At 44.7% G+C, this 26,490-nt stretch overlaps 1 protein-coding gene across 1 annotated transcript in view; it reads left to right on the top strand.

Annotated features, from left to right (window-relative positions):
* Positions 1 to 26,490, top strand: part of CACNA1E (calcium voltage-gated channel subunit alpha1 E) — an 877,957-nt gene that overhangs the window by 678,656 nt on the left and 172,811 nt on the right. Inside the window, exons 6-8 of the mRNA XM_056531933.1 lie at positions 1,018 to 1,121; positions 1,457 to 1,609; positions 4,081 to 4,259. Of these exons, the coding sequence (XP_056387908.1) occupies positions 1,018 to 1,121; positions 1,457 to 1,609; positions 4,081 to 4,259 (436 nt within the window). The remainder of the gene's footprint in view (positions 1 to 1,017; positions 1,122 to 1,456; positions 1,610 to 4,080; positions 4,260 to 26,490) is intronic.

Genomic DNA, 26,490 nt, shown 5'->3' with positions numbered 1-26,490 from the left:
CACTAGTGGTTAAAGGGGTACTCCGGCACTAAGACATCTTATCCCCTCTCCAAAGGAGAGGGGATAAGATGCCTGATCGCGGGGGTCCCGCCACTGGAGACCCCCGTGATCTTCCACGCCGCACCCCGTTAGAATCAGTTCCCGGAGCGTGTTTGCTCCGGGTCTGATTACTGGCGATCACGGGGACGGAGCATAGTGATGTCACGGCTCCGCCCCCGTGTGACGTCACACTCCGCCCCCTCAATGCAAGTCTATTGGAGGGGCGTGACAGCTGTCACGCCCCTCCAATAGACTTGCATTGAGGGGCAAAGCGTGACGTCACACGGGGCGGAGCCGTGACGTCACTATGCTCCGTCCTCGTGGTCGAGATGGACTCAGCCTGAGGACCTCCAGCGGTTCCAGAAACGGCTAAATCCCGGGGGTCCCCAGCGGCGGAACCCCCGTGATCTGACATCTTATCCCCTATCCTTTGGATAGGGGATAAGATGTCTAGGGGGCGGAGTACCCCTTTAAGCAATAGCACTAGTGGGATTGGTGGTGGTAGGCATGGTGAGTATATTGTAAGGCATCATGGTGGATTTGCTGAGGGGGAGCAAAGAGCCCATGATCAGACTTTAGCAATGTTGGAGACCATGAGGAGGAATTTGATAATGATGATATAAGCAGGCCTGTTGGTCTTGATCAGCTCAGGAGCAGATGACAACGACACAAGAAAAAAGCCTTCCAGAGGAGGGGCCCGGATGGGTGGTGGTGTACCTATCTCTTTACAATATCCTACCATGTGGAAATTATTTTCTATCCTACCAGATGCAAAAAAACAGGCACAGCGTTTGTAATTAGTTTTTAGTACCCTGCAAGAGAGAGAGCATTTGTGACTTTCCGTAAAAGTTATACAATACTTCAATCAGAAGAGGACAAAGAACCTACATATTCAGGGAGTGCCCAGGAAACACAGTACAGATGTTTTTGTAATGTTTAGTACAACATAGTATTTATACCTTTATGTTTTTATTACAGCATTTTGGCCACGGCAGGTACTCACTTCAATACTCACATAGACCTGCGTACTTTGCGGGCAGTACGTGTGCTCAGGCCACTGAAACTGGTCTCTGGAATCCCAAGTAAGTTTAGTTTTTTGCTTATGAAACAATATTCATTTTTCCAATATTATCATTTTTCCAAACGTTGGATGAAAGTAAGATACATCTAAGAATTGCTTGTTTTGTCAATAGATCGTATAGAGAGCACATGTTTGGTTTAAGAAAATATTTGCATTCCCATTGTGATAACATTTCTGTTATTCTTCCTTCAATTATATGAATAGATTGACAACTGGGTGGAGCTTGTCCCCATATGTATCTCAGCATGAACACAATCAAATGTCGCCCCTGCCAAAAGCTTCATGTGAGGATTTTCATTCTATGTCGCTTTCTCACAATGTGTTTGTTCTTCCCAGGTTTACAAATTGTTTTGAAATCCATAATGAAGGCCATGGTCCCTCTGCTTCAGATCGGATTGCTGCTTTTTTTTGCCATTCTTATGTTTGCAATTATTGGACTTGAGTTTTATAGCGGCAAACTGCACAAGGCCTGTTACAGGAACCAGTCAGGTATCGGCACACTATACTGTCCTAATGTGTCTGTGAAACATGTTCAATGTATAAGTAGTGTATAGATTGTATCTGTTGAGAACAACGTGTTAAAGCATAGCTATGGGTATATTCACAAGTGGAGGAAAGACTCAGACAAGGAGATATCATATGTGACATTTTTTTTTTAGATGGTTTAGATATAGCATGATCAATTTTGGCAGAATTGAACCTGGAACTCTGATCTAATGTCTTTTCTGGGTGCTTACACTCTCTCCTTTAAAAGGGTACTCCACTGCCTCAGCGTTTGGAACATTTTGTTCCGAACACTGGGTGTGGGCTGCAGGGGTCATGACTTCACTGCCACGCCGCCTCAATGCAAGTCTATGGGAGAGGGGGTGGCAGCTGCCACGCCCCCTCCCATAGACTTGCATTGAGGGGCATGGTCATTACACCACGACCCCCCGCAGCCCCCGCCCAGCGTATGAAAATGCTCCGAACATTGGGGCAGTGGAGTTCCCCTTAAACATATAAAATTATTGTGCACACAAACAGCTTGGCATTTACCGCCCTTTGCTCTGTAGATAACCAAGTAGTTAAAGATTCCAAAAAAAGGTGGGCAGACAGGTAAGCTCCTACCTGCAGGCAAATGAGGACACAATAAAACACATGGTGCAGTGTCTGTGCTGAGTATTTATGTTGCTGCATGCTGAGTGGTTGACTATTAATTGTTTAATAAGTCTCATTTGCTAGGTGGACAATCCAAGGCTAGGGAATAAGGAACACAATATCCCATCTGTATTGCCTGAAAAGCAAAAGAAAAAAGTATTATCAGTAAAAACAGTGGAACAATTGTGGGCAATGCTTGACAGTGTTCATAACTACTGTATAGCTAAAGGAGGTCATTTATTACAAAAAAAAAAACTCCACCTTTGTAGCGCACTAGTATAGCTAAGTTGCAGTTGGTCAGAATTGATCAAGATGCCTGCGCCATTTGATAAATGCTAGCTAATGTATAAGGAGCTAATCTAGAGCGCACTGGGCAGTCAGTCTGGCTGACTGCACCTTGTCCCAGTTGGAATGGCTGTTGTGTAAAATCATGCGAAGTTTGGGAAAGTTGCATGTCCTAAATCGGTGTGTAAAATTTACCAAAAGTACCTGTCACCAAATAAACTGTTCTAAACTAACTCAGGCTAGGTTCCTTAACTACTCCTAACACCCCTCCTGCCCTTAAAAACAATTTCAGAGTTTTAAAAAGCTCTGTATCATACATTTCTTCCTGCTCACATAGTGCAATTTCCCAGCAGGAGAAAGTGGGCATTTCCCAGCAGGCAAGACATCACTGAAGCCTTCTGGGGGAGCACTTCCGCCCTCACATGGTTGCAGAGCTGTGATGATTAGAAGACCTCAGGCTCTGAGCATGTTTCAGTCTTTGTTGCTATCAGTGAGGCTCTCCTGCAGCTGTCAGTCGGTGTAGCTCTCTGTGAGAATATTTGGAGCTTTCAATGAGGCTCTGTGCAGCTGTCAATCAAGCTCAGTGCAGAGAAACACTTCCTGAGTTTGGACTTCTGCCAGGCTGGGAGGAGACTAAACTCACTGTATTCATTCATGTCAGGAACTGTCCAGAGCAGGAACAAATCCCCATAGCAAACCTCTCTTGCTCTGGACAGTTCCTGACATTCTGTCAGCAGAGAGCACTGTGGTCAGATAAGGAAGAACTATACAACTTCCTCTGCAGCATACAGCAGCTTTTTTATATAGAAGTACAGTGGTCCCTCTACATACGATGGTAATTCGTTCCAAACGACCCATCGTTTGTCAAATCCATCGTATGTTGAGGGATTCGTGCAATGTAAAAGTGCATTAAATACTCACGTGTCCCCGCCGCTCTGCACTCTGGACCGCGTCCTCACCGATCCCGATGGTCTCCCAGGGACTCCCGATGGGGTCACGCTGCTCCTGCGTCTTCTTTTGGGTCCTCCGGCGTCTTCCGCATCTTCACCGGTGTCCGGGCCTCGCTTTCTGGTGACGTTATTACGTTGTTGCGCCGGGACGGCATGCGCAGCTACGTAATAACGACGCCGGAAAGCGAGGCCCGGACCCCGGAGAGGACCCGGAGCAGCAGGGATAGGCAAGTGAACCTGCTGGGGCACATAACACTGCTATCCGACAGCAGCTTAAGCATTTTGCGCTGCCGGATAGCAGTTAATGCGATGGCCCCGACATATAAAAGCATCATATGTCGATGCTGACATCTACATGCGATGGCCTCTGAGAGGCCATCGTATGTTGATTTGATCATATGTCGGGGACATCACATGTCGGGGGGTTACTGTAATTTATAAATCTATTTAACTTTCTGGCACCAGTTGATTAGAATTTTATTTTCCACCAGAGTACACCTTTAAATTAAGTGCTCTAGTCTTCTGGTTGTTTGTTATGTGCAAAATGACTGATACTGAACATTGCTGTTTCTTTTGTACAACCTATAGCATGGGAAGCAATGGATCCTCCTCGTCCCTGTGGAGTACCTAGATGTCCAGATGGATATGCGTGTAAGGAATGGATTGGACCCAATGATGGAATTACTCAGTTTGACAACATCTTATTTGCGGTGCTGACCGTCTTCCAATGTATAACCATGGAGGGCTGGACCACAGTGCTGTACAATGTATGTACTATAATAAATTGTTCCTTTAATAATAATTCTGTACTGAAAAGAGTCTTTCGACCAAATAATTTGTAACCTGCTAGCAGAGTACCCAGCATTGCCCAGTCTTTTTACCTAAGCCTTGTGGGGGAGGAAAAGAATCATATCCTGTCCTCATATCTCGTCCTCATATCTCGTCCTCATATCCCACCCTCATATCCTGTCCTCATATCCCAGCACTTATTTTCTGTCCTTATATCTCATTCTCATATCCTGTCCTCATATATCATCTTCATTTCCCATTCTCACATCCCGCCCTCATATCCTGTCCTCATATCCTGACACTTATTTCATGTCCTTATATCTCATTTTCATATCCCGTCCTCATATCCTGAACTCATCTCCTGACCTTATATCTAATCCTCAAATCTTGTCCTCATAGCTTGTCCTTATATCCTGTCCTCATATTCCATCCTCATATCCCGTATTGATATCCTGTCCTCATATCTCATCCTTATATCTCAAACTCATCTCCTGACCTCATATCCCATCCTCGTATCCCCTCTTTATAGTCCGTCCTCATATTCTGACCTCATATCCTGTCCTCATCTCCTGTTCTTATATCCTATCCTCATATCTCATCCTCCCATTCCATCCTCACATACTGACCTCATATATTGTCCTCATATCCTTTCCTCATCTCCCACCATCATATTTTATCCTCATATACCAACCTCATCTCCTGACCTAAAATCCTGTCCTTATATCTCAAACTCACCTCCTGACCTCATATCTGACCTCGTATTTTGTCCTCTTAACCCACGCTCATATCCCTTCCTTGTATCTCATGTTCATATCCCAACCTCATCTCTTGTACTTATATTGTCATCTCTCATACTCATATCCTGTCCTTATATTCTGACCTCATCTCCTCACCTCATATCTTGTCCTTATCTCCTCCCTACATATTGTCACGATGCCGGCTGGCAGGTAGTGGATCCTCTGTGCCAGAGAGGGATTGGCGTGGACCGTGCTAGAGGATCGGTTCTAAGTCACTACTGGTTTTCACCAGAGCCCGCCGCAAAGCGGGATGGTCTTGCTGCGGCGGTAGTGACCAGGTCGTATCCCCTAGCAACGGCTCAACCTCTCTGGCTGCTGAAGATAGGCGCGGTACAAGGGAGTAGACAGAAGCAAGGTCGGACGTAGCAGAAGGTCGGGGCAGGCAGCAAGGATCGTAGTCAGGGGCAACGGCAGGAGGTCTGGAACACAGGCTAGGAACACACAAGGAAACGCTTTCACTGGCACTAAGGCAACAAGATCCGGCGAGGGAGTGAAGGGGAAGTGAGGTGATATAGGGAAGTGCACAGGTGTAAACACTAATTGGAACCACTGCGCCAATCAGCGGCGCAGTGGCCCTTTAAATCGCAGAGACCCGGCGCGCGCGCGCCCTAGGGAGCGGGGCCGCGCGCGCCGGGACAGAACTGACGGAGAGCGAGTCAGGTACGGGAGCCGGGGTGCGCATCGCGAGCGGGCGCTACCCGCATCGCGAATCGCATCCCGGCCAGAGGCGGTATCGCAGCGCCCCGGGCCCGGAGCGCTGCAGTGAGAGGAGTGTAGCGAGCGCTCCGGGGAGGAGCGGGGACCCGGAGCGCTCGGCGTAACAGTACCCCCCCCCTTGGGTCTCCCCCTCTTCTTGGAGCCTGAGAACCTGAGGACCAGACTTTTGTCCAGGATATTGTCCTCAGGTTCCCAGGACCTCTCTTCAGGACCACAACCCTCCCAATCCACTAAAAAGAAGGTTTTCCCTCTGACCTTTTTAGATGCCAAAATTTCCTTGACGGAGAAGATGTCCGAGGAGCCGGAGACAGGAGTGGGGGGAACAGATTTGGGAGAGAAACGGTTAATGATAAGTGGTTTAAGAAGAGAAACATGAAAGGCATTAGGAATACGAAGAGAAGGAGGAAGAAGAAGTTTGTAAGAGACAGGATTAATCTGGCGCAAAATCTTGAAAGGACCAAGATAGCGTGGTCCCAACTTATAGCTAGGGACACGGAAGCGGACATATTTGGCGGAGAGCCATACCTTGTCTCCAGGGGAAAAAATGGGAGGAGCTCTTCTTTTCTTATCCGCGAATCTCTTCATGCGTGAAGAAGCCTGTAAGAGAGAATTTTGGGTCTCTCTCCATATGATGGAGAGATCACGAGAAATTTCATCCACAGCGGGCAGACCAGAGGGCAAGGGGGTAGGGAGGGGGGGAAGAGGGTGACGGCCGTACACCACGAAAAACGGGGATTTGGAGGAAGATTCAGAGATTCTGAAATTATACGAGAATTCGGCCCAAGGTAGAAGATCTGCCCAGTCATCCTGGCGGGAGGAAACAAAATGTCGTAAATAGTCACCCAAGATCTGGTTAATTCTTTCTACTTGTCCATTGGATTGAGGATGGTATGCAGAAGAAAAATTTAATTTAATCTTGAGTTGTTTACAGAGAGCCCTCCAGAATTTAGACACAAATTGGACGCCTCTATCCGAGACGATCTGCGTAGGCAACCCGTGAAGACGAAAAATGTGTACAAAAAATTGTTTAGCCAACTGAGGCGCTGAAGGAAGACCAGGAAGAGGGATGAAATGTGCCATTTTGGAGAATCGATCAACGACCACCCAAATAACAGTGTTGCCATGGGATGGGGGTAAGTCAGTAATAAAATCCATACCAATCAGAGACCAAGGTTGTTCGGGAACAGGCAGAGGAAGAAGAAAACCAGCGGGCTTCTGGCGAGGAGTCTTATCCCGGGCACAGATAGTGCAGGCTCGCACAAAGTCCACCACATCAGTCTCTAGAGTCGGCCACCAATAGAAGCGAGAGATGAGTTGCACAGATTTCTTGATGCCCGCATGACCTGCGAGATGGGAGGAGTGACCCCATTTGAGGATTCCGAGGCGTTGGCGTGGAGAAACAAAGGTCTTTCCTGGTGGAGTTTGCCTGATGGAGGCTGGAGAAGTGGAAATCAGGCAGTCAGGAGGAATGATGTGTTGAGGAGAGAGTTCAATTTCAGAAGCATCTGAGGAACGAGAGAGAGCATCGGCCCTAATGTTCTTATCAGCAGGCCGAAAGTGAATTTCAAAATTAAATCGGGCAAAGAACAGAGACCACCTGGCCTGACGAGGATTCAGCCGTTGGGCAGACTCGAGGTATGAGAGGTTCTTGTGATCGGTGTAAATAATAACTGGAAATCTTGATCCCTCCAGCAGATGCCTCCATTCCTCAAGTGCTAATTTAATGGCTAGAAGCTCTCGATCCCCGATGGAGTAGTTCCTCTCCGCCGGAGAGAAGGTCCTAGAAAAAAACCCACAAGTAACAGCATGCCCGGAAGAGTTTTTTTGTAGAAGGACAGCTCCAGCTCCCACTGAGGAGGCATCAACCTCCAATAGGAAGGGTTTAGATGGGTCAGGTCTGGAGAGCACGGGAGCCGAAGAGAAGGCGGACTTGAGTCGTTTAAAGGCGTCTTCCGCTTGAGGAGGCCAAGACTTGGGATCGGCATTTTTTTTGGTTAAAGCCACAATAGGAGCCACAATGGTAGAAAAATGTGGAATAAATTGCCTGTAATAATTGGCGAACCCCAAAAAACGTTGGATGGCACGGAGTCCGGAGGGGCGTGGCCAATCTAAGACGGCAGAGAGTTTATCTGGATCCATTTGTAGTCCCTGGCCAGAGACCAAGTATCCTAGAAAAGGAAGAGATTGGCATTCAAACAGACATTTCTCAATTTTAGCATAGAGTTGATTGTCACGAAGTCTCTGAAGAACCATACGGACATGCTGGCGGTGTTCTTCTAGATTGGCCGAAAAAATTAGGATATCATCAAGATATACAACAACACAGGAGTATAACAGATCACGAAAAATTTCATTAACAAAGTCTTGGAAGACAGCAGGGGCGTTGCACAGGCCAAAGGGCATGACCAGATACTCAAAGTGTCCATCTCTGGTGTTAAATGCTGTTTTCCACTCATCCCCCTCTCTGATGCGGATGAGGTTATAGGCGCCTCTTAAGTCCAATTTAGTAAAGATGTGGGCACCTTGGAGGCGATCAAAGAGTTCAGAGATGAGGGGTAAGGGGTAGCGGTTCTTAACCGTGATTTTATTAAGTCCGCGGTAGTCAATGCAAGGACGTAGAGAGCCATCTTTTTTGGACACAAAGAAAAATCCGGCTCCGGCAGGAGAGGAGGATTTACGGATAAAGCCCTTTTTTAGATTCTCCTGGACGTATTCAGACATGGCAAGAGTCTCTGGGGCAGAGAGAGGATAAATTCTGCCCCGGGGTGGAGTAGTGCCCGGGAGGAGGTCGATAGGACAATCATAAGGCCTGTGAGGAGGTAGAGTCTCCGCTTGTTTTTTGCAGAAAACATCCGCGAAGTCCATATAGGCCTTAGGGAGACCGGTTACTGGAGGAAGCACAGAGTTACGGCAAGGGTTACTGGGAACCGGTTTTAGACAGTCCTTGGAACAAGAGGGCCCCCAACTCTTGATCTCCCCAGTGGACCAATCCAGGGTTGGGGAATGAAGTTGAAGCCAGGGAAGTCCAAGGAGAATTTCCGAGGTGCAATTGGGGAGGACCAAAAGTTCAATCCTCTCGTGATGAGATCCGATGCTCATTAGAAGGGGCTCCGTGCGGAAACGTATGGAACAGTCCAATCTTTCATTGTTTATACAATTGATGTAAAGGGGTCTGGTGAGACTGGTCACTGGGATGTTGAACCTGTTGACGAGAGAGGCCAAAATAAAATTTCCTGCAGATCCAGAGTCTAAGAAGGCCACAGAAGAGAAGGAGAAGGCAGAGGCAGACATCCGCACAGGCACAGTAAGACGTGGAGAAGCAGAGTGGACATCAAGGATTGTCTCACCTTTGTGCGGAGTCAGGGTACGTCTTTCCAGGCGGGGAGGGCGGATAGGACAATCCCTCAGGAAGTGTTCGGTACTAGCACAGTACAGGCAGAGGTTCTCCATGCGGCGTCGTGTCCTCTCTTGAGATGTCAGGCGAGACCGGTCGACCTGCATAGCCTCCACGGCGGGAGGCACAGGAACAGATTGCAGGGAACCAGAGGAGAGAGGAGCCGAGGAGAAGAAACGCCTCGTGCGAACAGAGTCCATATCTTGGCGGAGCTCCTGACGCCTTTCGGAAAAACGCATGTCAATGCGAGTGGCTAGGTGAATAAGTTCATGAAGATTAGCAGGCATTTCTCGTGCGGCCAGAACATCTTTAATGTTGCTGGATAGGCCTTTTTTAAAGGTCGCGCAGAGGGCCTCATTGTTCCAGGATAATTCAGAAGCAAGAGTACGGAATTGTACGGCATACTCGCCAACGGAAGAATTACCCTGGACCAGGTTCAACAGGGCAGTCTCAGCAGAAGAGGCTCGGGCAGGTTCCTCAAAGACACTTCGAATTTCCGAGAAGAAGGAGTGTACAGAGGCAGTGACGGGGTCATTGCGGTCCCAGAGCGGTGTGGCCCAAGCCAGGGCTTTTCCAGACAGCAGGCTGACTACGAAAGCCACCTTAGACCTTTCAGTGGGGAACTGGTCCGACATCATCTCCAAGTGTAATGAACATTGGGAAAGGAAGCCACGGCAAAGCTTAGAGTCCCCATCAAATTTATCCGGCAAGGATAGTCGTAGTCCAGAAGCGGCCACTCGCTGCGGAGGAGGTACAGGAGCTGGCGGAGGAGATGGTTGCTGGAGCTGTGGTAGTAACTGTTGTAGCATAACAGTCAGTTGAGACAGCTGTTGGCCTTGTTGCGCAATCTGTTGTGACTGCTGGGCGACCACCGTGGTGAGGTCAGCGACAACTGGCAGAGGAACTTCAGCGGGATCCATGGCCGGATCTACTGTCACGATGCCGGCTGGCAGGTAGTGGATCCTCTGTGCCAGAGAGGGATTGGCGTGGACCGTGCTAGAGGATCGGTTCTAAGTCACTACTGGTTTTCACCAGAGCCCGCCGCAAAGCGGGATGGTCTTGCTGCGGCGGTAGTGACCAGGTCGTATCCCCTAGCAACGGCTCAACCTCTCTGGCTGCTGAAGATAGGCGCGGTACAAGGGAGTAGACAGAAGCAAGGTCGGACGTAGCAGAAGGTCGGGGCAGGCAGCAAGGATCGTAGTCAGGGGCAACGGCAGGAGGTCTGGAACACAGGCTAGGAACACACAAGGAAACGCTTTCACTGGCACTAAGGCAACAAGATCCGGCGAGGGAGTGAAGGGGAAGTGAGGTGATATAGGGAAGTGCACAGGTGTAAACACTAATTGGAACCACTGCGCCAATCAGCGGCGCAGTGGCCCTTTAAATCGCAGAGACCCGGCGCGCGCGCGCCCTAGGGAGCGGGGCCGCGCGCGCCGGGACAGAACTGACGGAGAGCGAGTCAGGTACGGGAGCCGGGGTGCGCATCGCGAGCGGGCGCTACCCGCATCGCGAATCGCATCCCGGCCAGAGGCGGTATCGCAGCGCCCCGGGCCCGGAGCGCTGCAGTGAGAGGAGTGTAGCGAGCGCTCCGGGGAGGAGCGGGGACCCGGAGCGCTCGGCGTAACACATATCCTGTTTTCATATCCTATCCCCAGCACTAACTATTCTCTTTACCTGCCTGCTGGACAGTCACACACAATCTCTGCAGCCCAAAAGTAATGTGATCAGGAAATGTATCGGTTGTCTCATAGGATTGTATGGGCTAGTTTTGCTCCAGTTGCTTTTGCAGTTTGAAATCATGGTGGACAAGTGCAGTGTCTGCCTACTGAAATAGTGAAATTGGGACTTACAGAAACAAAATAAATGAATGGGACTCTTCCTGAGCTGCATCATGTTTTTGGCCCCAGGTGACATCTTGGCAGAGTTTGTCATGCTGCTGCTGAGCCAACCACTGACTGTAGTTATGTCCCGCTTTGACCAGCTAAGCAGCAGCATGACACACTGGGGCCCAATGTCTACCCGGGCCCAAGCGTCACACTGCAGCTCAAGAATAGGATTGCACCCGGGGACCGGAGAAGGGCACAGTGGGAACGCTGGAGGTGAGCCCTCATACATCCCTGTATATGGAAAAATAGAATAGTTATAGGGGTCAGAAGAGGACAATTTTAGGCATACTGATTTTCATACAAAAAGTTCTAATTTTTCAAATAGAACCTATAGAAAACCTACAGTATATAAATTGTGTATCGCAATCATATGGACCTAAACAATAACGAAATAAAGAGAAGCCCCCTAAAGTGTAGAAAGAGAAGCCCCCTAAACTTACAAAAATGGCTTTTTGTATTTTTATTTCCCCTTCAAATAATTTTACTTTTGTTTTACTGTAAATGTTGTGGTATAATGAGTGATTTCATTACAAAGTATAATTGGTGGAACAATTTCTTCCATTATGCCCGGGCTGCCAGCATCTAAAACAACAAATGGCACTCACCTGCTGCAGCTTCCTTGGTGTCCCGATCACCGCTCCAGTCCTCCTTTGCAGTCTTCTTACTGGTTGACCCTGGTCAACATGTCATAGCTAATCGCTGGCCGAAGCGATGTCCCGCCATGTCCAGTGATAAATTGAGTGACAATGTGTAGCATTGAGCATTGGCACCAGGAAGAAGACCAGTGCCAGGGCTCAAAACCTGTCACTGCCACTCAGCCTATTAGCTGAGCTTCAGTTTGATGCAACCAGGAAGAAGACAGCAGGGGAGGACTGGAGAGGTGATACCGGGACACCAAAAGGGCGACACCAGGTAAGACCAGTATGTTTCATGATGGCTGAAAAAATATCTGGTTGACACATCTATTTTAAAGGGGTAGTCTAGTGCAGACTATTCCTCTTCCATCGTGCCTGGGCTGAAAAAAAATGAAAATAAACCATCACTCACCTTCCTACATTTCCCAGCAGCGCTGCTACAGCCGATCGGTCCTCCGGTCCGTCTTCTTCCTACTTACGTGTGCACAGATTGTCACACGGTGCTTCAGCCTATCACCTGCCAAGGTGGAACATCGATGCGGAAGGTGATAGGCTGAAGCACCGTGTGACGATCCGTGCACATGGGAGTAGGAAGTAAACGGACCAGAGGACCGATCAGCTGTAGCGGCGCTCCGGGGGAACGCAGTAAGGCGAGTGAAAGTTTATTTTCATATTTTTTTCAGCCCTGGCATGATGGGGGGGGGGGGATCTGTACTAGACTACTCCTTTAAGGCCTTAAGGGGTACTGCGGGTTAGAAAAATGTATCCCACAACCCCACCCCCCCAATTAAGCTTTTATCCCCTATTCTTTGGGTAAGGGATACATTTTCCTAACCTGAAATACCCATTTAAGGGTGCAGTAATTAGGTAGGAAGGTGGGTGGGGTGGTGAATTTTTGAATATATAATGCTTGGCAATGCGTTATGTATGCTAAAATCATTATCCTCACCATACCCGGGGGACGTTTGGGCCCTCAGGGATGGTGAAGATGTCAAGTTATAAAGTCCCCTCGGGCCGCCCGGCAAGTAGTCCCCTGGGCAGGGACTTATCAGCTCGGTTTGCTGCGGCCGTGGCCCCACCCTGTGTGCTTAGGGAGCAGCGCAGTGATGCGAGCTGTCATTCAAGCCATCAGCGAACAAAGCTGGTAAGTGAAAGTCCTCGCCCAGGAGACTACTTTCCGGGCGGCCCGGGGAAACATTATAAATTAATATCTTAACCACCCCTGGGGGCACAAACGTCCCCCGGGTATTGGGAGGATAACAATTTTAGCACATATAACGCATTGCCAAGCGTTATACAGTATATGCTGTTGTTATCTAGGTGGGGGGGGGCAGGCGGGTGGGGGAGTTTACCTAAATGGTGGGTGGCACTGGGCTGGCACAGGAGGCCTAGCGCTGCCACATTCAGCAGCAGCAGCTCAGAAACACGGGTCCAGGTCTCGGCGACAGGCAGACTGAGGAGGATGCGTGCACATGTCCTGCGTGCTCCTCTCTGCCGGCCTGCCGGGACCGCATTGCACGTCATCACTGACGTGACATCCCATTCTACTCCCAAGCCACTGCGGTACAAAGGGCCGAATGCAGCAGGCTGCCTGGGAGGTAATAAAGCCAAAGGGAGGAGCAGGTCTGCGTCTCCTCTACAGAGACGCAGATGCACCTGCCTAGGCAACCACACACTGCAGTGGCCACCCAGAAAATATGAATTAATTCTATAGACTTGAGAAATGAGACTTGAAGCAATCCCACGCAGACAAGGGCTCTGACAAGTTCCAATTACTAACTCCTTGCAGAATGGCAGGGGTGACTTGATTCAGAGATTTTCTCAGGCTTCCATCTTCCATTTCCACACTGTGCTCAGCACTGAACTGGAACTAGTCCAGAACTAGACTGGGGCAACTCCTCCCCCCTACACTTTATATTTGAGAATTTGGAGATTCCCATTGGGCAGACATTTCCATTGTGCAGTACATAAATAACATAATGAGTACGGTAAATATAATTAATATAATAAAGTGCTTGAACATGATAAACATTATAACAGTGGGCCCCGCACAGGAGCAGCAGGCATGCCCAAGGAGATCCGCAGCCCACAGGACAGCCTTTGGTGCTGGGACACCACATTGCTGGGACATGACTGTCTACAAAAATTAGTACCACGTTATATTGTCTGATCCTATACTTCACCTATACTTAATTTTATTGACTCAATGTACTATATGCTGCATCGCTTATATATTGTTATTTTTTGATAAGTTTAGTTAATTGTGAATCTTTATGTTCTATCCTGTTTTTTCTTGAAATGCAGAAACCGCCATATTTTTTCACAACATTTACGTAATTGAATTAATACTCACTGAAAGTTGAGGTTGAGCACTTAGTAACCAGAAGAGCTTCTTGGAGAGCGATCTGTGTAATCTTAGAAGATTAGAAGCTGAGCACAGAGGAAACTCAACTCCCCTGTAATTTCCCTCATCAGTGTTATGACTTATATGGTGTAGGAGGCTGCAGGTTCATATCATCATATCATCACTGTAGTGACTACCGTGCCCCAGCTGCACTTATGGAGATAGGTGTACTCTTCTGTAACCATGGCTGCCAGGCTAAAAGCAATTAGCCTGAAGACGGCATAGAAGAGAATTATATGTGTAATGCCGCACTTGGCATGTTTCCACATTCTTTTGTGCTTGTACCTTGTACCTACATGGCATATGTGCTAATGATATGTCAGTATCAACACAATGAACAATTTCATGTAATATTCAGAAAAAAAAGAGGAAAGTTATCATTTTCGGGACAGAGGTAGGCATCTAATGATTTTATCCAATGTGCCCCCTCTCCTGGGTAGTCGTGAATCTATGAGGACACCTATTGGATAATCCTTGCTACTTTTTAAACTTATATTTTTTTTTTGTAGGCCCCCTCCCTATTTTATAACCAGTTCTGTGCCTAAGCTTATGTCTAATATTATTGTATTTTTTTTTTGTAAAGTTTTTATACCCACTGTAGAGCTAACATCTGAACTCGATCCATCAGAAGTTGGCTGATATGCTCATAGCTATGCTATGGGCAAATCACCCCTGGTTTGTCTCAGACAGATTGATAATTGTCTCTAGATATTTTTCTGGAACTCAAATTGTCCATTGTTTCTTAAAGGGGCACTTCACTGGAAAACATTTGTGGTGTGCCACGGGGGTGTGATGAGGTGTATGGAGCAGATGTTGTAGCCCAGGGGCAGCTGTTATTAACCCTTAAATGTTTGTGACCCCAGGGCGTTGTTTTCCCAGTAACCACCCGAACGGCAGCACCGATATCCCTAGGTTAGGCAGGGTAATAATAGTCTAAGACCAGGTTAAGGTTAATGGTAGCTTTACTGAGGTAGACAGATGGTAACAGTCTTTACAGCTAGGCCAGGATCCCAGAGAGGTGACCAGTAACACAGGGGACCTTGCAGCTTGCTGGGACTTGCAGTAACTTTGACAGTCGTTAGCACAGCCACGCTGACTATAATACACTTGACTTGACAGAAGGTATTGACAGCAGACAGAGATGACTTGAATTACTGGCATGTGGCTGTAGGTTAGGCTTGAGGCCTCCAGGTGTTCTGGACACTGGCTCTGAGACATCTGGACTGAACCTGACCTCAGGTTCTAAGAGCAATGAATGATAAAAGAGAGAGATTGTAACGGCTCCCCCTCTTATAAAGGGGGGCTGAGCGAGCAAGGAGCCCATAGGTCAAGCTGCAGGTCACCTGGTTAGCTGGTGCTCTCTGGGTAACAAACATGTGAATTGAACATGTGACAACAGTATCATGTGACTAACTCAAAGGTCCTCAAAGGTCCCTTATACATAATACATATAACACTATGGGGGAGACACTGCAGGAGAGCCCCTAGGACACAGAGGTACTCAACCTGACAGGGCTTAAGTACTATAAGGGACTATACCCCGTACTGGGACATCACACATTTTCTTTTGAATCAACTGGTGCCAGAAAGTTAAACAGTTTTATAAATTATACAATGTTGCAAGGTAGATACAGTTGTGCTTAGCACCACTGGTAAACGTGACAGAAACCCCCTCTTGTGCCGTACTTTGGCCAGATCTCAAACACCTTTAGACGTCTGCAGCGTCCGGCACTTACTCCCATCACTGGCTGCAAGGATCTTGTTATTTCTGCACTGCAGTAAATAGAAATAATCTTCTACGAGATGTGATGAGTGCATCTTTTCTCTTTTTGGACAGATTTGTAAATTACTTCTATTAAAAAATCCCAACCCTTCCAGTACTTATCAGCTGCTGTGTACTACAGAGGAAGTTCTTTTCTTTTTGAATTTTCTTTCTGCCTGACCACAGTGCTCTCTGCTGACACCTCTGTCCATGTCAGGAACTGTCCAGAGCAAGAGAGGTTTGGTATGAGGATTTGCTCCTACTCTGGACAGTTTTTCATGTATATAAGTAAGGTTAATGTTTTGCCAAGATGTACAACATATAAAAAGTTTTTGAATCTGACAGTGCCCATTTAAGGTGGTCATGCCATTTCAATAGCCACCTGTTGGCAACATGTTTGTTCAACCAACAGCTATCTCCCTCTATGTCCCCATACATATGAACGTTTGGCATGGCTGAACAACATTCATGTTTTTTTCTATGGGGATGCCAGAAATCTCTGGCAGCAACAAATCTCTCTTAACGACAATTGACGTAAATGTACGTCATGGTGCTGTGGTACTTAACGCACCATAACGTACATTTCAACTCTGTCATGACCGCAAGCATCGGATCAGTACTTTGAATGAATTATTGGATCGCCCGCAGAGCTGCCGCGGGGATCCGATCATCCAGCATGGCAGTCGGAGGTCCCCTCACTTTCCTCCAGCCATCTCCAGGGGTCTTCTGCTCCTGTCTGAGATCGAGCAGACCAGAGCAGAAGATAGCCGATAACACTGATCAGTATGCCCTAAGCATGGCGCTGAACAGTATAAGCAATCAAGTGATTGCTATAAATAGTCCCCTATGGGGACTATTAAAGTGTAAAAAAAAATGTAAAAAAAAGGTTAAAAAAGAAAGGTTAATAAATTTGAAAAATCCCCTTCCCCAATAAAAATGTAAATCATCCGTTTTTCCCATTTTACCCCCAAAAAAGCGTAAAAAAAAGAAAGAATGTACATATTTGGTATCACTGCATGCGTAAAAGTCTGAACTATCAAAATATATTGTTAATTATCCCGTACGGTGAATGGTGTCACATTTTATTCCCAAAAGAATAAAAATAAAAATAAAACCTAAGCAAAAGTGGTACCGATAAAAACTACAGATCACAGCACAAAAAATAGCCCCATACTGCCTCGTGTATGGAAAAATTTGATAGTTATAGGTGGTCAAAATAGTGCAATTTCAAACACACTAATTTTGTTGAAATAGTTAGAGATTTTTTAAAGCAATACAATTATAGAAAAGCATATAACATGGGTATAATTTTAATCGTATTGACCCACAGAATAAAGAAAACATGTCATCTTTACCGTAAAGTGTATAGCATGAAAACAAAACCTTCCAAAATTTGCTAAATTGCGGTTTTCTTTTCAATTTTCCCACATAAATACATTTTTTTGTTGTTGCGCCGTACATGTAATATTAAAATAAGTGATGTCATTACAAAGTAAAATTGGTGATGCAAAAAAACAAGCCCTCATATGGGTCTGTGGATGGAAATATAAAAGAGTTATGCTTTTTACAAGGCAAGGAGGAAAAAACGAAAATGCAAAAATAAAATTGGCCTCGTCCTTAAGGCCTAAATGGACTTGGTCCTTAAGGGGTTAAAAAAAATTGTTAGTCTGTTTAAATTCAACATGCTTCTCTCCCCCAACATATAGAGGCCATTACATTAGATAGTCAGCAGGTCCTGCTAAAGTTAGTGGGTTTGACAAAAGTGCATGGAGACCTTTAGATCTATGATAATAATTTCGTTTTTGTGACTGTCCCTATTATTTAAATGGAGCTTGCAGAAATCCATGTGCTTGCCACCAAACAACCCCATTTAAGGGAATCTGGGTGACCTTCAGTTGAAGAAATGTGTACAACAAAGCTGCCGCATGTGCTTCTACCTTAATGGGGACTCAGGTTTCTGTTGCACAACAATACTATTCCTGTTCTTTCCATAGAAAATTATTATAACCCCTTACAGAAATTGGGACTTGTAAGTGTACACAGGGCACATATTCAAAGCACTAACAAATCAATTTTTTTATGAACATCATCCATCATTTTAGTACTAGGTACTAAAGGAAATCCAGCAATTAAAAACGTGATTGCATTAGGATATTTTCCGATGGCTTGAATAGGATTATGTCTTTGATCCCTTGTGTCACGGCTGGGTCACAAGCTTCTTTAGAGATACTTATCATATACTATAGGCGTCATACACAAGTTAGCTCTCCTACAGAAGGAAGACAATTCTCTCTCTAGTGCTGCCTAAAGGTATCTACTCTGTAAGTCATTGTCTGACCTATAAAAAAGCCTTGAACCTGACTAACATATTAGCAAAGCTGGAAATCCATCTGCCGTCACCTGTTTTGGAGTCTCCCCATGTCAGTACAGAGTGAGGTTCTCTTTGATGCACATCTGAGGGTTACTAGTTATTTGTAAGGAAATTTAGCTGGTGTCTCCTTATATGTATTGTAGCTCCTTGCTTAGGTTATATATTCATTCCAGCTACTTTTATTTAGAAAATTTTGATGCATTTCTTCTCAAGGTGTAAATCCTTTACATGCAGATCCCAGTGTAGGCAGCTGACTCTCTTATTGAGATACTTCTTGTGCTGCAATTCCCTATTGACTAAGAAGCTTACTGAGAAACTGTTACTTGTCTAAGCATTTAGATAGCCATACACCTTATACTAAAGTCAGCTAAACCTGTTAACTTTGTCAGGTTCAGCCAGCTATCTAAAGTGTATGGGGGCTATTGATACCAACTTTGGCAGGAGCAAGTGACGTGCACTTTAAAACTGTACAGGTATTACATCCTTAAAGCGTTACTAAAAACCTTTGACATTTCATGCAGACATGTAAAACTGTTTTAATTGGTCAGGGTTTCCTTGCAGAAAACTCCACTGATCCCAACATATAACCAGGAAAAGTGCATGGCAGCATGCCTCACCTCCAAGCCCGACACTTGCTCCAACTCAATGCAGGAGACAGGGTCCATTTTAGTCCATGGAGATAATCTTGAGAATTGAGTTGGAGCAAGTAGCGATCCAGCATGTGAAGGGCTATATCTCCAGCTTGTGGCCATTAGGCAGTCTTGCAACAGTTGGGGATCCGTAGGTTATAGACTATTACTCTATATGATTCTTGGTACACTGTTAAAGGGGTATACTGCCCATAGACATCTTATCCCGTATCCAAATGATAGGGGATAAGATGTCTGATCGCGGAAGTCCCGCTGCTGGGATGCCCCCACAATCTCCATCCCGCACCGGCATCTTGAAAGTTATTTTCAGAGCGCTGGATTTGGGCGTCCGTGGTCGTGACATCACACCATGCCCCCTCGTAACGTCACATCATGCCCCCTCACATAGACATTAATGGAAGGACGTGGCAAGACGTCACAACCACGCCGGGTGCTGAATGGAGATTGCGGGGGTCCCATGGGCAGGACCCCTGCGATCAGACATCCAAAGGATAGGGGATAGGATGTCTAAGGGTGAAGAACCCCTTTAAGCACTTGATCATACTAAAGCAAACTGTTTCTCTAAAACATCTGAAGCCTAAAACCTGAAAACACTGAAACTAGAAACAAATTAAACATTAAATGACATATAGATTAGTACTGTGCCTTATGATTGATGTATAGAGAATCAGCATTTCTATGGTTACCTTGTTCTTGTCATGATGCACACATGTATAGCCACTCTATAAAAAAAAGATAGGATGTCCACCTATTACATATAAATTACTACACATAGGAAGATCAGGTGTTAGAGCAACATCAACAGTTTGGTCATTAAATTTTTTTTTCCTTACATGGATATTATAATTTTATTCCTTGCTGCCAATAGGAAGAACAGTTGTATTGGTTGTCACTTTAAAATAAGAATCCTTAGAAGGCTAATGACAAAGATCTATGTTGTCCCCAGTCATTAATGATTAAATTTTTAGTGGAAAAACCTCCTTTTTTATGTAGCCGCCCTGTACAACCTTCTATAAAAATAAGTGGATGCAATTGAAACCAATCATATCATGCCATTAAAACTCATAGGACCAAATAAAACTATTTCACTTATTGATATAAAATTCATGCGACTGCTATAATAAAGTTGGTACCTACTATTATAGTTTTTGCTCTTGTTTACCTTTACAGCATTTTTGTTAAATATTCAATAGCTTACTACAGGTAAGATAATATAGGTACAGAAGCAGTGATCTTTAATAGGTCCCTTGTTAGAAAATGTAAATATATGCTTTTTTGCAAATGCCTTTTTTTTCAATAGGGTATTTAAAATGGTTATCCAACCAAAGACATCTTATTCCCTATTCAAAGGATGCATAGGGGATAAGATGTCTGATCGTGGGGGCCCCCGCCACTGGGACCCCCCCATCTCCGTGCAGCACCCGCACTCTATGCAGGGCTGCATCTCCAGTCTCAGAAAGCTCTCTGTGTCCGGGACTGGAGACGTGACGTAACGCCATGCCCCCCCCCGTCGCATCATGCATGGCGTGATGTCACGAGGGGGCTTGGCGTTACATCACGTTTTTCGAGACTGGAGACACAGCCCCGCATGGAATGTGGGTGCTGCTCTTTGGCTGGATAACCCCTTTAATTCCTGATTCTGTGTCCTGTTTGTTCTACTGCTTTCCATTGTCACAGCCACCATAGTGGTAGCCATGCTTTCAAAGTTCCTACTGTGTATTTTGCTGTGAGTATGGTCATCTTTTCGAAGGAGTGTAGATCTCCGGCATATTTACCACTGCATACCTCTGTAAATCACAGGATGGCTCACAGACATGCACAATAGGCCTTGAGCTGTACTATACTGCTGGTTCATACTATACTGTAAACTAGAAAAAATTTACTTTAGTGAACTTTTGTAATAACTATGCTCTACATGGATGGAAGAATGAAAATAAACCTTCATTACTAGAAAAGGACACATGTAGATATGCTCAAGCTTAAAGGGGTTATCCACCATAAGGGGATTTTAATACTTACCTGCCAGACAGCAATGGACTTGCTTAGGAAGGATCCGTGCTTGTCTTGGAGCTAAATGGCTATGTTCTGAGTCAGCCATAATGCTGTGGCTATCTTTTTGTGAACTGGCTATTTCCTGTTGGGATTCCCTCCCTCCAACTACATGTCCCATAATTCCTTGTTTGGATGTGTGAAGTCATTTTTCTTCCTCCCACACATCAGCGACCCCACCCATTGAAACACACCTGTGCTCCCTTCCATGCAATAAAATTTTCTAGTCTTTTCTATAAATTAATAACCCTAATTCTGATAATCTTCCTGGATACTGTAGTCCTCTATACTAAGGCAGTGTGTTTTTTTTAAGCAAACAATGCATTATGAAAAATTAAGAACTGAAGGTTTAATCAGTGGAGCCTAGGTGCGAAAACTCCATGATGGCTGAAACAAATGGATAGCGGCTGAACAATGTTCCTGTTCATGTCTTCTTGTCGCTGCTCAGCTCTGCTCGTAGCTGTGTATCGATTCACAGAAATCCCCTAGAAATGCCTAAGGCCTTGAAACAGACCTAGTATGTAGCCCGTTACTGCTAAATGTTGTTGCTGAGGTGTGCATAACCTTGACAAAACAAAACATGAATGATGTCATCACCAGGAGCAAAGAACATGATAATATAAGCATTTAGCCTACATGTGGACAGTTTCCTTGTAGGAACATTTGTTTTATCCTATCACAGAATTTATATATATATATATATATATATATATATATATATATATATATATATATATACTTACCTAAAGGGGTACTGCATTGCTAGACATCTTGTCCCCTATCCAAAGAATAGGCCGGACCCCCACCACGGCCCCTCCCATACACATGAATGGAGAAAGCGTGACTTGACCACACAAAGGGGCGTGGCATGATGTCATGACTACTGCAGCCGAAACACAGCATAATAAACATAACGTTCAGAACGTCGGGTGTCTGCACGGAGATCGTGGGGGTCCCAGCAGCCAGAAACCCATGGTCCTTTGGATAAGGCATAAGATGTCTAGCAACAGAGTACCCCTTGATAGGGGATAAGATCTCTGATCATGGGGGTCCCACCGCTGGGGACCCCCGCAATCTCCCTGCTGCACCAGGTGTAAGTTTAGAGCATCTGGTGCAGCACCGGAGGTTCGTGAGGTCACGGCCATGCCCCCTCAATGCAAGTCTATGGGAGGGGGCGTCACGCCCCCTCCCATAGACTTGCATTGAGGGGGCATGATTGTGATGTCACCAACCTCTGCCCCGCATCGCAAGATCTCCTCTCCCCTTGACAAAAAGTTTATTACTATTGAGACTTTTCTGCTGGTGCCATATTACCCAGCACGAACCCGAGTCCTACTAGCAGCTTCTTTCCTGGATGATCTCATTCATTGCACATTATCTCCAAACCCACCCAGATCTCCACTCCCCTTTTCCTCCCCATGTTAATTAATGTAATTGGCCTGTGAATGTGAGTTGGCAAAGGCCGGGAGTGTCAGCGAAGCCACAAGCAGCTGTGCTCCCATGCTGCTCATCATTATGAGGCTGTGAGTTCTGTGTCAGCACTTAGAGGGAAGGAGGAGGAGGAGTGTGAGGGCATTGTGCCCAGTCGATGTGATCATCTCACTGCATTCATATTGTATGGGTGCAATGACTTGGCCTATGTTGTTAAACTTTATTAGTTGATGGGAACTTAATGCGGATTATTACAAGCATTGTTTAGAATAGTGTTTTGGGCTTTTTCAGTGGGTCAGGCTATTTCTAGGCTTTTTTTCATTTGTAATTTATGTTTTTGAAATATTGTCATTATTGAGTAATTTTGTTAGAGTTTCTTATATAATTCATAATTGTAGGTGCCAAAATAACGCTACATATATAATCCAAATGCAACTATAAAACAATCAATGTGATTATAAATATATCACTCTCCTTTAAAGGGGTACGCAAGTTTGTAGCTTTGGCTTGCCTATCACAGTAACTGGCCAAAATTAGTTTAACAGGAAAAATTAAACACATACCACGTAGGTGTATGTACAGTTTACACTTATGAGAGGAGGATAACACACTCCACTTCACCTAAGACTGTTTTAAGCTACAAAAAACAGTGTGTAACATTGGCTGGCCTTTCACAGTAACTGGCCAAAATTTGTTTAACAGGGAACAAAAACCTACACCACGTAGGTGTACATACAGTTTACACTTATGAGAGGAGGATAATACACTCTACTATGCAACCTGTTTTGGGTACTAAAATCAGGTGACTATGGCTTTTAGTGCTAACCCAAAATGGCCCCTATTAGCTTGAGAGTTGTAGTACACACCAGTGCTGCAATACAGAGTTGCTGTGTAGTACAGCCCGGTACAGTATTATTAGGCACTAAAAGCAGGTGACTATGACTTTTAGTGCTCACCCTAACTGGCCCCTATTAGCTTTAGAGTTGTTGCACACCCCAGTGCAACAGTACAGAGTCGCTGATTAGTACACCCAAGAGTGTACTTTCTCTCTCTCTCCCTTCCCTGTCACTGCTTTTTTGCAGTGATTTGGGCTTGTGGTGAATCGCTGCTGTAGAGCTGTTTCTCTGTGGAACACACACACTCTCTCTCTCTGTAATAAAATGCTTGTATGACTTGCTGCAGCAATGTCTGCCGATTTATATAGGGCTGTGACATCACGGGGCTGGCTGGGCTGCTGATAGGCTGCATGCCGCATGTGATTCAAGGTGATCCTGCCTACCTGCCTTCCCAGAGTTCCTTGCCCCATGTCCTCACACCTGGTGATGCCATGTTAGATGCCCTGGAGCCTGGACTGCACTAAATGGAGTTTAATGAAGTGATTCATTTTATTGAATCGTTGCGATATTCAGATTCGTTACCAATCAAAATTTTTCAGGAAATCCATAACAAATTCATATTAGTCAGATTCGATTCGCTCATCTCTAATAAATACCGAAAGTATTAAGATTTATATATATATATATATATATATATATATATATATATATATATATATATATAGGTAAATCAATAATCCAATCTGCCGAAGTCTAATTAGTTCTGAATTTTATGAAAAATTAGATTCGGACCGAATCCAAACTTCGACTCGATTCTAAATAACGAATTTCTTCATTAGTGACACCCCTGCAATCGTCTTGTATAATGTATAGATGCGAGCGGTTTTCTCCTGCGCTCGCATCTCTGCAATAGATAGGACGATTGCGGTGGGTGTCAGGAGTAACACTTGATGTGATCTGTCCTCAACTGCAGGTACTACTGCTCCCAACATGCAGCACTCTCTGCTCCATGCTGGGAGCTGTGGTACCTGCATTAATTGACAGATCGCAGCAAGTGTGACTTCAAACACCGATGCGATCGTCCTGTATGATGTATAGAAGCGGGCACGCGGGGACGCTTTTGGTCTGTACTATATACATATATATATAAATATATATATATATATATATATATATATATATATATATATGTGTATATATATATATATATATATATATATATATATATATATATACAGTACAGACCAAAAGTTTGGAAACACCTTCTCATTCAGAGTTTTCTTTATTTTCATGACTATGAATATTGTAGATTCACACTGAAGGCATCAAAACTATGATGGAATTATATACATAACATAAAAGTGTGAAACAACTGAAAATATGTCATATTCTAGGTTCTTCAAAGTAGCCACCTTTTGCTTTGATTACTGCTTTGCACACGCTTTGCATTCTCTTGTTGGGCTTCAAGAGGTAGTCACCTGAAATGGTTTTCACTTCACAGGTGTGCTGGTGTGGAGAAGGAGGTGTGATGGTGTGGGGGTGCTTTGCTGGTGACACTGTTGGGGATTTATTCAAAATTGAAGGCATACTGAACCAGCATGTCTACCACAGCATCTTGCAGCGGCATGCTATTCCATCCGGTTTGCGTTTAGTTGGACCAAAATTTATTTTTCAACAGGACAATGACCCCAAACACACCTCCAGGCTGTTTAAGGGCTATTTGACCAAGAAGGAGAGTGATGGGGCGCTGCGCCAGATGACCTGGCCTCCACAGTCACCGGACCTGAACCGAATCGAGATGGTTTGGGGGGAGCTGGACCGCAGAGTGAAGGCAAAAGGGCCAACAAGTGCTAAGCATCTCTGGGAACTCCTTCAAGACTGTTGGAAGACCATTTCAGGTGACTACCTCTTGAAGCTCATCAAGAGAATGAGTGTGCAAAGCAGTAATCAAAGTAAAAGGTGGCTACTTTGAAGAACCTAGAATATGACATATTTTCAGTTGTTTCACACTTTTTTTGTTATGTATATAATTCCACATGTGTTAATTGATAGTTTTGATGCCTTCAGTGTGAATCTACAATTTTCATAGTCATGAAAATAAAGAAAATTCTGAATGAGAAGGTGTTTCAAAACTTTTGGTCTGTACTGTATATATATATATATATATATATATATATATATATATATAATTCATATTTCCCTCAGAGAGCTGTGAGTGGCTGGAACCTTCTGGCCAATCACAGCTCTCTGCGGGAAATATGAATAAGTGATATGAATTCTATTCACATCACTGACCGGCTGGAGTATAGTGCTGAGATGCGAGCGCAGGAGAAAACTGCTCCATCTCTGCAATAGAAAGGACAATCGCATCAGGTGTCAGAGGTGATACCTGCTGTGATCTGTCTATTAGTACAGGTACTACAGCTCCCATCATGGAACAGTCTGTTCCATGCTGGGAGTAGTAGTACTACATAAAAAAAAAATTTAAAAAAGGGAGAAAAAAGTGAAACACACACACTTTATTAAACACAATATTAAAATACATTACTAATAAAAAAATATATAAAAAATATATATTTTTTTACATTTAAATGGCCCCTTTCTACATTTTTATTATTGTCGGCTACCTTTTTTGGTCCCTGCCTGCCCACATAAATTGATCCCTGTTTAAAAATTAAAGAGGTTATCCAGCATAAGGTAATTTTAGTACGTACCTGGCAGACAGTAATGGACATGCTTAGGAAGGATCTGTGCTTGTCTTGGGGCTAAATAGCTATGTTGTGAGATTTCCATAACACTGTGGCTAGCTGTTTGTGAACTAGAATTTCCTGTTTGACTTTTCTTTTTTTGACTAAAAATCCCACAGTTCCAAGTTCCTCCCTCCCACACATCAGCCACCCCACCCATTTTTTTTTATTTTTTATTTTTTTTGTTCTAAATCATATATTTTTTACAGTTTCACTTTACTTTTTTAGCCCCATTTTTTATATTGAGCGCTGAATTTTCAGGTCCCTGCCCGCTCCCGAAAATTAAAAGGCAAAAAAAAAAAAAGTGTGGCCAGACAGGGACCAAAAAATGCAGCAAACAATAATATGTAGAAAGGGGCCATTTAAATGTAAAATGTAAAAATTATATTTTTTATAATTATTATTATAATTGTTTTTATTAGTTATGCATTTAATATTGTGTTTAATAAAGTGTGTATGAATGTGTGTTTCACTTTTTTTTCTCTATTTTTTAAATTTTTTAGGTAGTACTACTATCCCCAGCATGGAAC

This window comes from Hyla sarda, chromosome 7, assembly GCF_029499605.1.
Source record: "Hyla sarda isolate aHylSar1 chromosome 7, aHylSar1.hap1, whole genome shotgun sequence".
In the NCBI taxonomy this organism is placed as follows: Eukaryota; Metazoa; Chordata; class Amphibia; order Anura; family Hylidae; genus Hyla; species Hyla sarda.
This window is presented reverse-complemented; position numbering and strand designations above follow the sequence as displayed.